At 37.1% G+C, this 18,455-nt stretch overlaps 1 protein-coding gene across 6 annotated transcripts in view; it reads left to right on the top strand.

Moving 5' to 3' along the window:
- Positions 1 to 724: 724 nt before the first annotated feature.
- Positions 725 to 18,455, top strand: part of CHD1 (chromodomain helicase DNA binding protein 1) — a 123,092-nt gene continuing 105,361 nt past the window's right edge. For all 6 annotated transcript variants that reach the window (XM_072597367.1, XM_072597365.1, XM_072597366.1 and 3 more), the window contains exons 1-2: positions 725 to 1,207; positions 3,528 to 3,707. In XM_072597367.1, coding sequence (XP_072453468.1) covers positions 3,655 to 3,707 — 53 coding nt within the window. In that variant the 5' untranslated portion in view covers positions 725 to 1,207; positions 3,528 to 3,654. The remainder of the gene's footprint in view (positions 1,208 to 3,527; positions 3,708 to 18,455) is intronic.

The following is an 18,455-nucleotide window of genomic DNA, read 5'->3' as shown; positions in this document are numbered from 1 at the left end:
CACTCGGGGAGAGTTACTGTTTCACTCGCGCAACCCAGGCCTGAAGCTGCAACCAACGGAAAGGACGCTTGATACATCGGTTACAACTCAAGTCCCTTCAGTTACAGTGGCTTTGCTGTAACTTCTTCGCCAGAAAACGGGCGCCCAGGAAGGGCCAGGTTCCTCCAGGCCGGGGTCCGGCCCCTCCCCCGCAGCGAAACACCAACTCGTAGGCCCTGGGCTCTCCGGCCCCAGCCCCTGCCCAAACCGAGCCCACATGAAAGGAGCGCCAAACCCAAACCAGGTCTTCTACACAGGCTGTGGCCCGAGTTAGGGGAGGGCGACCACCTGCTCGAGAGCGAGGTTTCCGGGCCGCCGACGCGAGGCACCGAAGCCGGTCCCTCTAACGGCGGACTTCCGCGACTTCGAAGAAAGCGTCCGAGGCACGGACGTGGCTGCGCACACTCCGCGGCCAGGTCCCAGGCGCGGCACCGCTGGACGCGATGGCGAACTTCCGCCTCCTTGAATCCCTCCCCGGGCAAGGCGGAGACCGCAGAGGCCGCGGGGGCAGAAGAGGCCGCGGGTCGCGACAGCCCCGAGCGCGGCGCCCGGAGCGCGGCCGCCGAGCCCGCCCCCGCCGCACCGCGCGTAGACTCCGGGGTCCCGACGTGCGCGAGCCCGCTCGGCTCCCGAGAGGGGAGGGGGCGGTGGGGAGCCGACGTCGCGCGGGAGGAGGTGACGCGATGCCCGAGGCGGAGCCAGGGGAGGAGCAGGAGGAGGTGGCTTCGCTTGGCGTCATGGCGGCTGCCGGGAGGCGATAAGCGGCGGGAGCGGGAGCGCGCGCGCGCTCACGGACGGCTCGTTACTTCTCTCTCCTCATCTCTCTCTGTTTGTGTTTCAATAATGAATTGCTTGTTGTAGCCACAACTGAGAATCGCCAGTTCGTGCCACGGGCCAGCGTTTCCCCTCCCCTTCTCCCCTTTTTCCCTCCCTTTCTGTACACACACACACACACACAGACACACACGCACGCACACACACATATACACACATACACACACACACACTCACACTCACACACACACGCGCGCGCGCGCGCGCGCGCGCACATACACAGACACTACCCGGACGACCGGGACCAGTCTCTCCACAGCGGCCGCAGCGCGGCCTGGGCTCCGGGAGGAGACCAGCAGAGTCCCACCGCCGGCCGGGGACACCCTTTCCACAGGTAAGGAAGGGGAAACAGCCGTGGCGGGACTTGGGGGCCGGCGGCCCCCGCCGGGGGGAAGGAGGCCCTGCCCGGCCGGAGGCGGCTTCTCCGTGATGGCCGAGTGCAGCGGCCCAGCGGCCCTTGGGCTGGCGGGATGGGGGAGGGAAAGCGGGCAGGGCGACCAGCAGAGGCCCGGGTCTGTGCGGCCCAGCGTAGATCAAGCCGGGGTCGGGGCCGGGGAGGGGGGTTACCGGGAGGCGGCGCGTGGGATAGGGAAGTGTGTGTGTGTATGTGTGTGTGTGTGTGAGGAGGGGACCGCTTCAGGAGCCGGGGGAGGGCGAGCGGGGATTGTTTCCCCTCTTGCGGAGTCGCCATCGCTTAGGCCTCCCCGGTGCGGTGCGGTACCCCGGGAAGAGCGAGGAGGAAAGTGGAGAGAGGAGCCAGCACTTTCCGGCTGCCAGCCCCGCAGCATCCAGCACGTGGGGAACTGGGGGGGGAGGGGGGGCGGCGGGCGGGGCCCCGAGTGCGGGACTAGGCGCTTAGGGACCGGTCTGCAAGTGGTGTAGGAAAAGGGGGCACCTCGGCGAAGTTTGAGGTGAGGCGGGAAAGGAGCGGATCCAAGGAGATGCGGGGCAGCAGCCTTGGAGTACTAGTAGGCCGGGGAAGCTGGGAGGAAAGCTCCGCTAAGGGGGGAGGAGGAGGATCCTGGCACCCTGAGGAGGAAGAGCTGGGGGGCACGACCCCTTTTTGTAAAATTCGGGGGTGGAGCGGTTATGGAAGAGCCTCAGGGAGAATCTCGGATAAGCTAGCTGAAGGCTGAGGACGGTGATGTGCACTAGGAGCTTGTGTAGGGGGAGGTCCTTGACAGAAGGACTCTGTCTTAAGAAGAGGACTTATTCTGAGAAAAGGGAAAGGGTGTGAGAGAAAGAATGAGGCTGAAAGGTACGGCGTAGTAGAAGGCTATGTGGAGTGGCAGAAGGAAGGAACAAGCAAAGTGCAAAAGATAAGTGGCGTTTCTAATTGAAGAGAGTTTGGAAGAGGATTTAAATCAAGGACTAAACTCTAGCAAATGGGATTTAGAGTAGAAGTAAAATTAATACAAGATGTTCCAGAAGTTTAAGTGCAGTTTTATTTCACATGAGGAAAAATGCTGGTGGGAGGAATGACCCTTAGGGAACAATCCTTGCATGAAGGACCCAGGACTGTATAGAGTTAGTCTCTGTCTCTTTCTGGGATTCTCTATTTCCGTTGAGCTGATATTTTTCTTAACGTTTTGGTAAAAAGAAATAATCCTTGAAATGGATTTTCTCTGTGCTGAGCTAGCTACACACAACAGTTATAGTCTCAGCAGGCTGTCTTGTTACTTTTTGGCTGAGGAAGAATCTGCTATCTCCCCGCCCTGCTTCTTCCTTTCTCTTCCCTGCCAGAGATCTCCTTTGTTTATTCATTGATGGGTTGTAGGTGACTCTTCTGTTTTGTGCTGGGGTCTTGTCTAAAAAGAGGAGGAGCTATTGTGGAATCTTAACCCCAATACTGACAGTCCAAAATTAGTGTCTTGGAATCAGTCTCCTTCTAAATTGGACAAAATAAGAATTTAAAGTATGTTCCCTCCCTATCAATAACTTTACATTGGAGGAACACATTTGCTCTGTTTCATTTTTTTTTCTTTTTCAGTAAACACACAGCAGTTCTACTTTTCTTACTTAGAATTTTGTTTCTTTTAGTATATGGGATGGTTGCCTTTATTTATTTATTTTGTTTTTATCTGGATCTGAGATTTCATAGATAAACTGTACTTAAGAGTTTTGGAAGTACAGTACTCTCCACCCACTGCAGGTTGATTATTCTGAAAAAGTTGTTTGGGGAAGAGATTAAGGAAGGGACTTGTCTCTCCTGATCGTCAAATCTTGAACCCAGATCTGAAGGCAACAAAGTCATCTCTCTCTCCATTCTACAAAGGCTCTTGGACTTCATTTTAGTCATGAAATGTTTTATTATGTAAAAGTTTTTGCTTTATTAATCTTTACAGTTGGACTAATTTTTGTGAATTGGTTTCAGATTGCTACTAAAAATTATCAATCTACAATTTTTCAGCATTTCTGATGCAGGTATTATATAGCAACACGGTATTTTGTCAATGAATGTCAGTTTATTGGTGAACTACTGTACAGTACTAGATGTGCCAGTCATATTTTTAAAAAAAATTTCATATCTTTTTAAAACAATCTAATTGTCACATATCTAATCAAACCAAGATAGCCTTTAAGTGCCTAATTTGTGTGATTTCTATAAAAAGTTTAAGTCTAATTTTCTAAAAATTATGATTCTTTTGCTCCAGGTAATTTGAAAAGGGTCCGAAATAACTTGTGACCATTTGGAAAGAAGCAGGGAGCAGTCTGAAATAAACAATCCAGCTTGTAAACTGAGAAGATTTATATTTTATTTTCAACCTTTGAATATTTACAATGAATGGACACAGTGATGAAGAAAGTGTTAGAAACAGTAGTGGCGATTCAAGGTAAACACTTAAATATTGTATTTGCTATGAGAATTCAATAGAAAAAACTGTATTTTGCCAAATTTCTTTGTAAAGGACAATATCAACAATTTGATTCTTTGGTTTCTTTGAGTTATTTAAATAATTCTGTCACTTTCCTATATTTGAGTAGTGAGAGAAGCATTGTACATATTTTAAATTTTGAATTCTGTCCCATTGTGTTACATTGAGGAAAAACTTGATCAAAGAATAAAATTCTCTAAAGGTTTCATATCTTTTGTTTTGATGACTCAAAATTTGCCAGTACAGTAAAGAGAAAGTTTTGTGATAATTTTGACTGAGTTGCTGCCTCCTTTGGTGATTTCATCCATTCCTATTATTTCATTAATCATCTCAATGTAGATAATTTCCAAATCTATGTTCATCCCTAGTCCTTTCCTAGAACTTAAGTCAAACATTTCCAGGACCCTGCTGGACATTTCCACTGACACCTTAAATTCAGCATAACTAATATAACTAATATTATATAACTAATAACTGATTCACTATAACTAATAACTATAACTAATAACTAATTCACTAATTCCTCATCTTCCTCTTGCCCCTACTCCCCACCTATAAACTTGTCCTCCTCATAACTTTTCTATGGATAATTCCAGCATCTTTCCCATCTTTGATCCTTTGTTAGTTCCTGCTTCCCCAGATCCAGCCATTTACCAGGTTCTGCCTGTTGTTTTTAGTTTTCATTTCTTTTGCATAGATTAATAGTTTTCCTAATTTTTTTTGCCTACAGTGTGTCACTTCCTTAATCCATCCTTCATTTCTGGCCTTACAGACCTTCCTAATGCATTACTTGGATCTTTTTAGTCAGCATTTATGATGTCTATTCATTTTCTTAAAAAACTCTCTGTGGACTCTCATTGTCTACTGAATAAAATTTAAATTTCATATTTTGATACTTGAGTGGAAGCTTAGAGGCTTGTAAAGGGGGCAGCTTTTATCTGGAAGGCTTAGTTTCCAGCCTTGTTACCCTGAGCAAGTCCCTTAACCTCTAAGTGCCCTAGGTCATGCTCTTCAGACTTTTTAGTTTCTGAATAGTTTGATGATCTGCATTCTGCCTTCCTAAAGAAAGTTTTCTGTTCTGAAACTCTCCATTCATATGAAATCAGTAGCCCTAGATCAAAAATGTGAAAACTACACCAAATTAGTAGCCTAGACCAGTAACATAAAAAACATAAAACAAACAAAAAAACCAATCTTTTTCATTTGTGTCCTTCCACTATGTAACTCCTATTACTTTTTAAAATTTACATTGACTATGTGTAATCATAGGCCTAGACAAAAAAATATATATATTGACACAAAGGCTTCTCCACAGTCAGTCTACTACTACATTTTCAACCTTGTCTTACCTCATATACAGTAGTTTACACATAGTCTTTTCTTTACACTAGTCTTTCAGTTGAGCCAAACCAGATCACTAATTATTTCCATTTCTCATCCTGCCTACTCTCATGTTAGTGCCTTTTTCCCTTCTGTCCAGCCGTCTTGCATACTTAGCTTGTATTCAGTACAATCTCCCTATTAAAATCTTCTTTAAATTGTCCTTTAAAGCCCAGCTGAGGTGCAAGTTTTTTAATAGTCTCTCCTATTTCCCCAGTTGAAAGGGAACTTTCTATCAAAATTCTTGACTTTTTTCCCCTTAATTGTACTCATTCTGCTTTCTATCATTGTCATTTCTCTATATATCTTAATAAATCTTAACTGTTTTAATTTCTTCTTGTATTCTCATAATTTCATCCTTGTATTCATCCTTGTATTAGCTCAGGGTTTTTTGTTTTGTTTTTATATGTAAATGTGCAATTGAATATAGAGAGTAATTCTGCCTTCATTTTGTGAGACTATTAATAAAAATGATTAATGTAGGGCTTTTTTGAATATGATAGTATTTTTATTACAAGTAGTGCAACCAGTAAAAGAAAAGAGAATACAGTACCTATGTTTTCATCTGACACTTTGTAATTCAAACTTTTATAGCTGAAGTGTTATTGTGGCGTTTTCTAGAAGCCTGAGGTTTTCATTTGAGGAACGAGCTAGTGTGCTGCTTATGAGTTTTTTTTTCATGAAGGTGATCAGTTGGTGCATGTCTTTGCAAATAAGATGTGTAAGTTTTTATATAAGCATGGGGGAAAACAACAGGTTTTTTTCTCTTCATTTAGCAATTATCTGTCATCATATTTGTATACATTTGTACATATCTATGTATATATGTGTATATTCACACATACGTACACTTTAAGAGTCCTTTGCACTTTTGGTAGTATATGGAGTGGCTTTTTTGTTGTGGTATTTTGCTATAATTTCAAAAATTATTATTCTTACCTTGTCAGAATGCAAGTGTAATATATTTTATCAGTTTCCTGTGACTAAGGTAAAACATGATAACTTTTTAAATCCCCTCTGATTTAACATTTTACCTTGTATACTTCAAGGATCTGTAATTTCACTGGTATGGGTACTGCCTCCACTGACATAGAACTGAGAGATGTCTGTAACTCACGAGATGGATTTGGAGAGTTGCTAAGTCCCCAAAATTTATCACTATGCTACCAAGCTGATGCCAAGCCTTAAATAGTGTGGTCTTCAGACAGTATATCTCTGCAGCTTAACACTAGACTTTTAGTTTATCATTAATGAAATTAGAAATAAGTCAAAGGAACTTTAGTCAAGCAGTCAATACCTCCCTCAGGTTCATATATACATATGTATGTGTGTATACATCTATATTTATATATTATATATATATATATAGCATATATATATGTGTACGTTAAAATTATATTTCACTTCATTGTGTTATGAGTTTTAAAAATTGGTTTCAACAAATGAAAGTCACTTATTGTCTAATATAGGATAGAAAAATAGATAATATCTTTACCCATTGTAAACTTGTGGTGGGGAAACAGGAAAGGTAAGGATCAGGGAAATATTGTGCAGTCAGATGTCTAAAAAAGTAGAGGGTAGGAAACAAAAATGTGATGTAAATCTCTTCTGTGCCATGTAGTAGATGAGAAAAACCTATCCCCCTCCCCATTTATGTAAGAAGGCATGTTGGCTAAGGACACTAAACTAGTAGTTAGGAAAACTGAATCCTAGTTCCAATTTTGTTATATACTAGCTTGAATAAGCTACTTAACATTTCTGAGCCTTAGTTTCCTATTCTAAAAAAATTGTGGGTTGGATGAAATGATCCCGAAATTCACATGTTTTGTTTACTATTTTTATGTTTTTCCTTTGGAGTCAGATTATTGCTACTTAAAAATGGAAGTTAAATGTTACCAACTAATACTTTGTAATCTAATCTAAATAGACTGTAACATGATTATTTATAAATGTAAAAAATTATTTCTGAAATATTTAAAAAATATTTAAAAATATATCAAAACATTAATGTCAAAAATTCTCACAACTAAATTTTAAAATTCTTGTTTGTTCAGAGGTTACTACTTAAAGAATATGTAGAATTTTTTCAAGCTTCTTTAAAACAAAAGAATGGACTATATGTTCTTTGCACTTCTTCTCCCTTACTTTTTGAAGATTTTTTTATTAAAATAAATTTGATGTTGAAATCAAAATCTTAGCCCCTATCAATTTTAAAATAAATTTCAGAGTAATCCAGATTTTGATTTCTGAAGATTTTAGTAAACATGTTCTCCTGGCAATGATTGTGAATCTTAGAATACCACAGTCTGCAAAAAATCAAAGATGTAGTAAATACTTAGAATAATGGAGGGTTACATGAATGGTGAAAGTAATCTGTAGCAAAATTGACTCATGACATAAGTGAAAGAGATGATATAAAGTACTGATGTCAAACTCAGAAATACATGCCACTAAATCTGTTTTTACAAAAACATATATTAATATTATATCCTATTGTGTTTTTATTTATTTTGTTAAATATTTATCAATTTTATTTTAATTGAGTTAAAGCCGCCCTGGGAGTGTTGCAAGTCTGGTATGTTTGACATCTGTGATATAGAGGATATCATCAAAGAAATGCATGATTGGAAAAGGAGGGTGGGCCAATCATGTATTAAGAGGAAGGGCTAACAGATGAACAGCCAGAGTGCTCCACTGGTACACATAATTGTACAACAATTCAGAGAGACCTTAGGTTTATCTTCTGTGGAATATCTATGGAAGGATAACACAGAATAAGAAGACATACTACACTGATGGTAGTGTAGACCCACATTGATCACCAATCCATTGAGTAGTAATGATTCCTTAGTTTAAGATTGTCTTTCTGTTCAGCAAACATTTATTGAATACTTCAGGTCCTGTGCTAATTTGGAGGATATAAAAGCAAAAAATGAAATAGTCTCTTCCCTTAAGGACCTTTTATACAGTTTAGAAGATACATTACATATACAATATATACAAGATAATTTGAGTAGGGGTGGAAAATTAACATTAATAACATTCAAAAAAGTCTTCATGGTGTAAATAGCATCTGAACTGAGCATTGAAGTGAAATAAAGATCCTCAGAGGTAGAGATGAAGGACAAAACAGAATGCCTTTCAGATATGAGGGGAAACTTGTACAACTGCAAAGAAAGGAACATGGAATGCCAGGTGTGGAAACAACTGGTAGTACAATTCAGGTGTCTGGTAGCATGTGTGAAAGAGAATAATAGAAAATAAGTTTGGAAATATAGGTGGCTATGAAGTATCTGTTTGAATACTTGTGATTTTGTCCTTTTTAACTATCACAAATACAGTCCTGCTTGTATCCAGTCCAGTTTTTTATTATTTCTGTATTAATGAACATCTGACATAATAAATTAAATCCACAAACTCTCTACAAATTTTATTTCAGTCAATAATTTTACTCTCCCAATTTCTTTTTAAAGAGGTAGCATAATGTAGTCAAATGGATGGATGGGAGTACCTGTCTTAGAACTTGTAAGACCTCATTTCTAGTCCTTCCTTGACACATACTGGTTGTGTGATGTTAGCAAAGTCATTTAATCTATCCATACCCAACACAACTTTTGTTTCTCCAATAAATTTTTATTCGTATCTTTTGTTTTGACTTCACCTAAATTTCCCTGTGTATTCCTTTCTTCCTCCCAAAGAGCCATCTCTTATAACAGAGATTTAAAGGGGCTGGGGAGACAACAGTTCAGCAAGATAAACACACATCTAGAGTCTGACATTCTGTATTGTGTTTCATATTTATTGTATCCTACCTTTGAAACTAAGGTACAAGGGAAGGTCCCTTCTCATCTCTAGTAACAGCAACAGGAATAGTTAGCATTCATATAGTGCTTTAATTAAAGTTTGCAAAGTCCTTTACAAATATTTTCTCCTCTTATCCACACAACGATCTTGGAAGTTGATGCAATTATTATCCCCACTGTAGCAACTAAGAAACTGAAGCAGCTAAGGTTACACTGTATCTGAGGCTGGATTTGAACTTAAGTCTTTTAGGTCCATCACGCTGTCTTCTTTGTTAAGCTGCCTTTAGGGTCCACCTCAGTCATTATAATATCACAGCATTCAGTTTCAGTTGTTTTAGTTGTTCTTCTTTTCATTGTTGTAGACTTTACTTTCATGATTTTCTTTACTTTTCATAATTCTCTTATCAGTCTCTTATCTTATTCATGCTTAAGTGGTGTGTGGTAGTATGGAATATATTCCTTCTACCTGTGATATTTCTATCCAAGGATAATGAAGCATGAGCACAAAATACATCATCTTTCTTAAAAGAAGGCATTGTAATACCTTAGTAGAGAATTTGATTTGAGTTTCACCACATTTCTATGTGAGAAAGATGGTGATGGATCCCTGTATATTTAACTAGCATTTTCTATAAGAGGGACTCAACAAACTACAATTTGTCTAATAATATTGATTATATTAAGAGGATATTTTTTTCTTTTTTGCCATTTGTTTGGTTTTAAATCAGAGCAAAAAGTACCAGTTCTCTTTTATTTTTTACCTCTGGCCTTTTCCCCTAGCCTATTACATGTGTTGTCATCTTGGAAATAGTGTGAGGCAAGAGGAATGAAAAGTGAAAAGCTTTCTAATGAGCTAGGTTCACTTGCTTCTGAAATTTATCTGAGTTCTCCTAGGGCAAGGATTTTTTAAATTTTTGTGTCATAGACCCCTTTGGCATTCTGGTAGAACTTTTGAACCCCTTTTTAGGATAATATTTATTGCCCGTATTCACAAGTAATAGAAATACTAAAATTTGAGGTTAGTGAAAATAAAGATAAATATTTTTCCTTCCAAATTGGGCCACAGACCTCAGGTTAAGAACTGCTATTTTAGATATACACCTGCATATATGCATACATGTATGGGATGTGTCTATTTTATCTATATTACATTTTAAATTTATATATTCTACATAATATATCATTTTGTATGTTATATGTGTATTAGAATAATATATACATCCCTAACCAGAACCTAGGCAATTGCATTTTTTTTATTATATATTCTAGAAGCAAATCCTCTTATTGTTTTCATTGAGTTCTGTTCATTTATGTGAGACGCTTTCATTTTTCCTATATATCTCTAACATTAATGGTAATACAGGGCCTCCAAACAAGATAATATCTAGCTAAAAAATTGAGAAGCTAGCATTTCAAATATTTTGGTGAAGTAGCTTGTCTTATCTGTCAGAGTGTAATAGATAATAATAATAACCCCCAAACATCTTTAAACATTTATGCTGAATGTAAAAAATTATTTCTTTAGAATAAACTTGATTTTAGACTTGAGTTTTTGCATCTCTACTATCAAGATGCTTGAGCCCCATAGTTGCTATGTACATTTGTGACAGTATTTGCACTTCTAAAATCCAGTAATTGAAAAATCACTCTTGGATAATTTTGGTAGACACAATATACACTTAGATTTCTTCTTGAAAGTTAAAGTGTTAGCTTGATTATTTTCTGCATGCAGGGGCAAACTGATTGACCAATAGTGGGGGAGATGATGAAGAGAAAGTAGGTAGTAAAATGGGTCACTTTCTTAGTACTGTGGTTGCTTACTACATTGAAATATATCTTCTGGGAAATGTGTGTCAGGATGCACCTGCAACTGTTTCAGCCCAACACAAGGTTGTATGTAACTGAAGAAGATAACTCCTAAAGACGGTTCCTTCACCAGTAGCATTTCACAGCAACAGTTGCCAGCTGTGTTTATTTGTTTATTACTTGCAAGAGTACTTTTCAAGCTTGGTTAGGGATTTTCCCATTTTTAACCTCCCTATAGTGATGTTTCATTGCAGGAATAGACTGGAGAAGAGAAGCAGAAAATTCAATACCTGTTTGGTTTTTGAATGGCCAGTATATTCTTTATCCTAGAAGAATTGTGTGAATGTATAATTGACTAGTCAGTAGAAAGTTTGTTTAGCAGATCAGGTACATACCTTTTTGAACTTATTGTGGAAGCTTCATTTTGGTTAATTTTGATCATTTTATGGCCCTCTGAAGTAATTCTTATATTGTAGAAAGGAAATTGGTGACTTTGCTAACATTCTGCAGTGAGTCAGTAACTTGTTTCAGCTTGTATCTTGTAAATAACTTTTTTTTGGTGTCACAATTTAACAGTGCTTCATACATAGATACACTGTTGATTATATTATGCCAATAAAGCATAGGTTTGATACTCAATGTTATTTTTATTTATAGACAATCACATTACCTTAAAAATTGTATCTGCTTATAAATAATCTTTACAACATGGTTACAGTATGTATTAGAATGTAGTTCCTTGAGAGCAGGGATTATCTTGCATTTCCAATTGTATCCCCAGTGTTCTGCACATAGCAGCAAATGATTATTAAATGCTTTTTCATTCATTCATTCATAGTTTGTAATTAAGCATTAACAGAATCATGCAGTCTGTCAATTTGACATCTCCTGGTTTGGTAGCAAATATTTCTGTCTACTTGCTGGGGACCATTTAAATGTAAACCAAGAAATATTTAATACTCATTACCTTGGTACTTGGTATTTTAGTGGCACAGTACTTAATTGAGTTTTGACACTGTTTGTGTCTTTCCCTACACAAAATTGATCAACTTGCTAAGCATTTATTAAGTAACCACTATGTATACATGTGTGCCAAGAGTAAATTGGCATCAAGAGTAAAAGACAGAGATGCCCCCAAGAAGCTTAACATTCTGTTGAGGAAGACAACATGTATGTGTAATTATATACAAAATACACATTAGGCATTTTGGGGGGCTAAGAAAGGCTTCATTTAAGTAGTTCATTTGTAAATGGACTACTTTTTAAAATGTTCTGAGACTCACCAAAAGTACTGTTTCCAGTGTTGCTTTTTTAGTTATCTTAAAAAGGCATACAGTCTTTGGGAAGAATTTTAATGGAGTTTTAAAAAATCATCCCCCTCTAATGTATGTGCTTTACCTCACAATTATGTATGTGGTGCTTAACTCAAAATTAAACCTCCTTTTGTGAATCCTGGAACTATAGTTGATGGTAGCACTAGCAACTAATCTTCCTGTTGGATGAATTCACCAGATTCTAAAAATAAGAGATTACTTGAATGATCATAGTCAGTGGAGGATACTACTAAACACATAGTCCAGATTCTAGTTTTAGAGTCAAAGTACCTACCTGAATGTGACTACTGACTCAGTTACTGTGTGGTATTCTGTACTTCAAAGTATATTGGATATAATTATTATTGGATATAATTTTCATTGCATTGTGGTCAGAAAAAATTCATTTAATATTTCTGGTTTTTTCCTGAGTTTGTGAGATTTTTATGCTCCAATAAAGGTCAATTTTGTGACCTAAGAGTCACCTAAGAAGACTTTCTTCCTAAGAAACTATGCATAGCTTGGTAATGCCTTTCTTGTTTATTTTATGGTAGATTTATCTAGGTCTGAGAGGGTTAAATTGAGGTCCCCCAGTAGTATAGTTTTACTGTCTATTTTATTTTTGCTTTGTCTGAGATCACAATCACTACCCCTGCCTTTTTTTTTTAACTTCAGCTGAAGCATAATAGATTCTGCTCCAGTCCCTTATTTTAATTCTGTATCTTTCTGTTTCAAGTTGTGTTTTCTAGAAATTACATGTATTTTGGTTTCTAATCCACTCTGCTATTTTGCATTTTATTTATGAATTTATGCTACTCACATTCACAGTTTTGATTGCTAATTGGGTATTATTTCCTTCTATTCTATTTTCTTATACTTAACCTCTTTTTCTTTTACCCTGTCCCCTCTTCAAAACTAATTCTGACCACTGCCTCTCTTAATCTACCATACCTCTTATCCCTACCTCCTTTCTCTTAATCTCTTCCCCTCCTACTTCCCTGTTGGGTATGAATTTTTGTACTCAACTGTGTCTATGCATTTTTCCCTCCTTGAACCAGTTCAGATGAAACCCATATTCGAATGGTGGTCCCCCTCTCCGCCCCACCACCCTCATTTTACCCTTCATTGTATAAACTCTTCCTTTCTTTTTTTTAAAATCTCTTTAACTCTTCTTGGATAACTCTTTTCTCATTTTTCTACTGCTTTTATTTGGTTTTTGGTTTTTTTTCTTTTTATCTCTTTAACTCATCTAAGAATTTTGTTGGGCTTGTATCCAGTTTTCAATTTTCTTTGAACTTTGCTTATAGGTGTTGTCATGTCATTTGTCTTATATGTTTGGCTTAAGCTTCCTTGTTACTATAATAGCTCTTTATGATTAGGTTCTTTATTTGTTTGCTCATTCTTCCATCCTATTTCTTGACTTTGGACTCAATGTTAATATTGGGCTCTGCTCACTTTTGGCAGAGATTATTTGATCTGATCTCTCTTTTTATAATCTTCTGCTATTTTTATAGCTTATTCTGGGGCATGAAAGTTTTTACTGTTTCCAGAATGTTGTGATCTGGGAAGAAGTTTGTTCAGTGTCCACCTGAAATGAACTTTGCAACTTCTTGACCCAGGCTTGAGTATATTTGATTATGTATAGTTCAGTTTCCTTAGACTGCTACTAAACTCAGTTTCTGCCTGTTTTTTTTTCCTTGACAGTTTTATGTATGAATTCTTAGGGGAAGATATGATTTCATTTTCACTGTTTTGTAATATACCACAAAGATGGTATAGTGTAATGGAGAGCAACCCCCAAAACTAGAAAGTTATGTATTCTAAGCCTGCCACTATCACACGGTGTGTGTTCCTACTATGTATAAAGCATTGTGCTAGAAATTAGGGGAGAAAGATAGCTAAGGCATGGTCTTTGTCATGGAGTGAAGGTGAAGGAGGGTGAAGCAATGCTATATCCAGAATGCAGAACACATTATGACAGGAGACTAAAAGGTACAAAGTATTATGCATGGTCAAAGGAAAGATAATTTTTTGATGGGAGATTCCATGGCAGGTTTTATGAAAAAGACATTTAAACTGGATTTTGAGAATAGGTTATTAAAAAGATGGGTGGGGCAGGAAGAAGTACTGGGAATGGTGTAAACAAAGGTACAGATAAATAGTAAAAGTAAGGAGGATAGGGTTATGGAGACCCTTCAATACCTGGCTAGGGAATTTCACCATTTATTTGTACCCTTTTATTATAATTGTCTCTATTTTTTCTCCTACATTCTAAGTTTCTTCAGAGCAAGAATATAGAGCATTATATTTGGAGTTAGTTGAGCTATATACAAATCATGAGCCTAACACTTTACTACCTTTGTGACCTTGGCAAAATCATCTAACCTTGGCCTCAGTTTCCTCATCTATAAAATGAAGAGCTTGGACTAGATGGCTCCTTAGTCTCTTCTCAATTGAAATCTGTGATTATATGATCCCATAATTACTTTCGTAACCCGTGTAGCTCCTGCCATTTAGAATACCTTTAATCATTGATTGAATGATTCATGAATTGTAGCATGAAGAAATGCTATTGAATCTATACTTTGGAATAAGCATTTAAAAAACACTAGGACAGCCAGTCTTTGAATTGCAGGGATAGTTATATAACTGTTTACACTGGGGAAGCTCTGCCCTTAACACCAGGTTTATATGGTAGGCGTTGCATGTGTAGCACCAACATGATATTCACAGCACCCATGGTGGCCATGAATATGCCGGTGCAATTTTGAATCATGAAATATAATAGACTCTCCATATGGAAGACAGAACCAAAACAGTTATTCAAACACTAGAAAGGCAAATCCATCACAGAAACAAAGAAATCCGTACACAATAACAATGCAGAGGGCCACACCATCCTCAGACCTTCCCTGTCAGGCTTCCCACAAACTAGCTCCTTTAAACAATCACAAACAAGCTCTCCCACTCATGCTAGTTGGTGCCCTTCTCAGCTCTCATTTCTCTCTTAACTTCCTCTCAGCTCTAACTCCACCTCTTCCTGCTTCACTCCGTCCTGTTCCCATGTGACTTGACTCATGTGACTCAAGCTTCCATGTGACTCAAACAGGTCACATGGGTCTACTAATGGATGAGAAAGATGCATAAGCAAAATTACATTAACACTAAGCAAAAATGCTTTATCTATAGAGCATGATGGAACATATGTGTGGTCTCATCTGATTTTGAGGTAATGGCCCCAAATGCAGATGGGTCAGAAAGATTAATAGCTTGTTATTTAGTGGCTCTATCTCCTACCAGAAATGCCCCTACTTCCACCCCAAGAAAAGTTCAGTTTTGCAAAAAAGCCTATCAGGTAGCCCCAGGAATTCTCCAAAATTACATCAAAAGATTCCTTATCAGTCTCTTCAGACAAAATCTTCTGAATTACATGATACTGATCAAAATGTTCCTTTACCTTCTTATTCCATTTAATGTCAGGATTTACAAATCCTGACATAGTACCTTTCTGAAGTACATAATAATGCTTTTAAAGTGATTTAATTTGTGTGCCTGCTCTTGTCACCAATAAAGACTGCAATCCATTGATATCTTCTTACTTTTATAGTTCTTGTATATAGTATAGTTCTTGTTCACGTCCTTTTGTAACTTCTCCATAGAATACCTATTCCTGTGCCTTTAGAGTTCTTCTTTTTAGTCTTCTGCTGTTTTGTGGATATCAGTGTAGAACTTGGACTTTTACCTTCTTTATCCTTTACTCGTGATATGTGACCTGGTCCACCTCTTTTTTCCTGTCATACATGTCCTTGATAATACTTCCCATGTCAATTCTTGTACATAAATTATGATTAGTAGTATATTACATCCTACTTACACCCATTATTCATTCATTGCACGTTGGGTATCCAACGGTTTTGATTCTCCTAAGATTCCATGATTTTTGCTATACATTTGATATAACATCAGTGAGAGATTATTAATGTTAAAAAGAGGGGGCTTTGTTGACAGGGAGCAGCTTCAAACACTTGACAGTTTTTCAAATATAATGCAAACTACTTTCTTCCTAATCATTTCTGGGCTAGTTAGAGCAAAGGTCAAAATTAATGCGAAATTTTCAGAAAGCATTAAAATAAGAGATATTGTATGTAATTAGGAGAGCTCTAACTAAATAGGCTGCTGCTGCAAAACACTGATAACTGTTTCATATTAAATAACTTTTTTTTGCTTTCTCTATTGTCCTACTTAATAATTTCTAACATGCATAATAATATGACCTTACAGGTTCATTATTTGTATTTGATTTAATAGTTGATTGTCATATTTGTGGTCATTGCTGTTGTTGTTTGTCAGGCATCAGTGTTAAGAAGATAAAACTCAGTTAAACATTAGTTCTGTGGAAATTGTGGAACCAGTTAGAGCCCTCAATTTGAAATATGAAGAACTTGGGTACATGTCCTCACTCTTTTATTAATTAGTCTTATGACTTTGGGACCCAGGGTCCTTATCTGTAAAATAAGAAGATAAGCTAGGTGACCCTTAAGGATATTGATTTTAAAAGTTTATGGTTTTTATAAACATTTGACTTAACTTCATTTCAATTTTTAAAAAATGATCTGTTATTAGCATGAGAACTTCCTATTTTAAAAAAAGGGGGTAGTGGGAAAATGATATTGGGGGAAAACAAATATAAGACCATTAAAATAATGTTTTAAACTTTTAAGTTACTGTTGTGTTTAATGGCAATGATTGACAAGTTTGGTAGCAAAAAGAGGGAAAAACAGCTCTAAACTTCAATAAGTTGTATTTTTACTCTTTTAGAAATTAAATAAGGAAAAAAACCTTTATTCCCCCATCTCCACACCATTTAACTTAATTATCAATATAAAGACCTTCATTCAACCCAATTGGGAAGTTTATATCCTTATTTTCTTAGCTATTGAAAAACAGATTAAGTTACCATACATTTTTAGTATTTTGAACTGCTTTTAGTTTAAGCTCTTTTTTTAAATAAAATGTAATTATATAACTCAGAGGGAACAACCCCCTTTCCCTACCCAAATGAAGAAAAAAAAGAATACAGAGCAAGTTAGAAAAGTGATAGAAGGAAAGAGGATCTGGAAAAGGATATGCTTAGTAATTCTAAGATTTAGGCTTATAGGTCTAAATCATATACTGAATGGAAAAGAGAACAGTTACATATGTTAAAGAGTTTTGAGTCATTTGAATCTCAATTTGAAAGTCATTATATAGTGAGTGCCATTTATTCTGTTTCAACTCTGAACTTTCACATAGTTTTATTTTCAAAGTTTAGCAAATAGATTAATTCTATATGACCATGTCTTAATTCTTTATGTAGAAGTGAATATAAATAGAGAAGAATAGAATGAAGTGGGGGGGAAGTAGATACCGTAAGGAAAATTTTACAAAAAGTTCGATTTTATTTTATTTTCACTTCCTGATTTTCTCTCATATACTGCCCTTTCTCTCATCCAGTAAGAGCAAAAACAAACAAACAAAACTGGTAGTCAAGAAAAACAAGCATTATTCTGGACACAACCATCTCTATTTGGAGGTGAATAGCGTATTTCATCAGAAATCCTTTGGAAGTGGTCATTGGGTTGATTAGAGTTCCTAACCCTTCCAGAGTTATTTATCTTTACAATATTCTTAGCATCGTATAATTCATTTTGATGATTAAATGATTTATTTTGTGTAACTGTTAGTGACTAACCCAAAGGAAGTGGGTTTCTTTTCCATTTTATCCCATAGTTGCAAAGGGGAAATAGAAAGGGTCACTCAAGAGTCATTAGAGAGAGAAAAACATGTCGATTTAGAGTTGATATTCTAGAAAGCAGGTATCTTGAATATACAACATTGAGAAGTTTTAATAGCAGGTCAACTCAGTGATAATTTCTATATAGCCTATGATATGCTTTGTTTGTATATGCTGTGTATTCAGCAGAGGGCGTTAAAGCTGGTATTGTATAATCAGTTTCACTGCTTGGTCTTCAATATATAACTGGAAATTCAGACCAACTTTAAAAAAACTTTTTTAATTCAGTGGGGTTTTTTGCTTTTAATTTTGTAAATCTCTTTTTTGATTTTCAAGTTTTCTGTTTGGTGGTTTTTTAAAATTTGTTGAGTTTTCTGGTGTTTTTAAGTTGCATACCCAATTTGTTGATATGTTCATTCCCTCTTTTGTTGATCAAAGTGTTTGAAGATGTAAATTTTCCCCTCAGGACTACTTTGATTATATCTTCCAAATTTTGGTATATTGTCGTGTGTGTGTGTGTGTGTGTGTGTGTGTGTGTGTGTGTGTATGTTGCCATTATCTTTAAGGAAGTAATATAACATTTCAGTGATTTGTTCTTTGGTCTACTTATCATTTAGATTAAAGTTACTTA

Source organism: Notamacropus eugenii, chromosome 3 (genome assembly GCF_028372415.1).
Source record: "Notamacropus eugenii isolate mMacEug1 chromosome 3, mMacEug1.pri_v2, whole genome shotgun sequence".
Taxonomy (NCBI): Eukaryota; Metazoa; Chordata; class Mammalia; order Diprotodontia; family Macropodidae; genus Notamacropus; species Notamacropus eugenii.
This window is presented reverse-complemented; position numbering and strand designations above follow the sequence as displayed.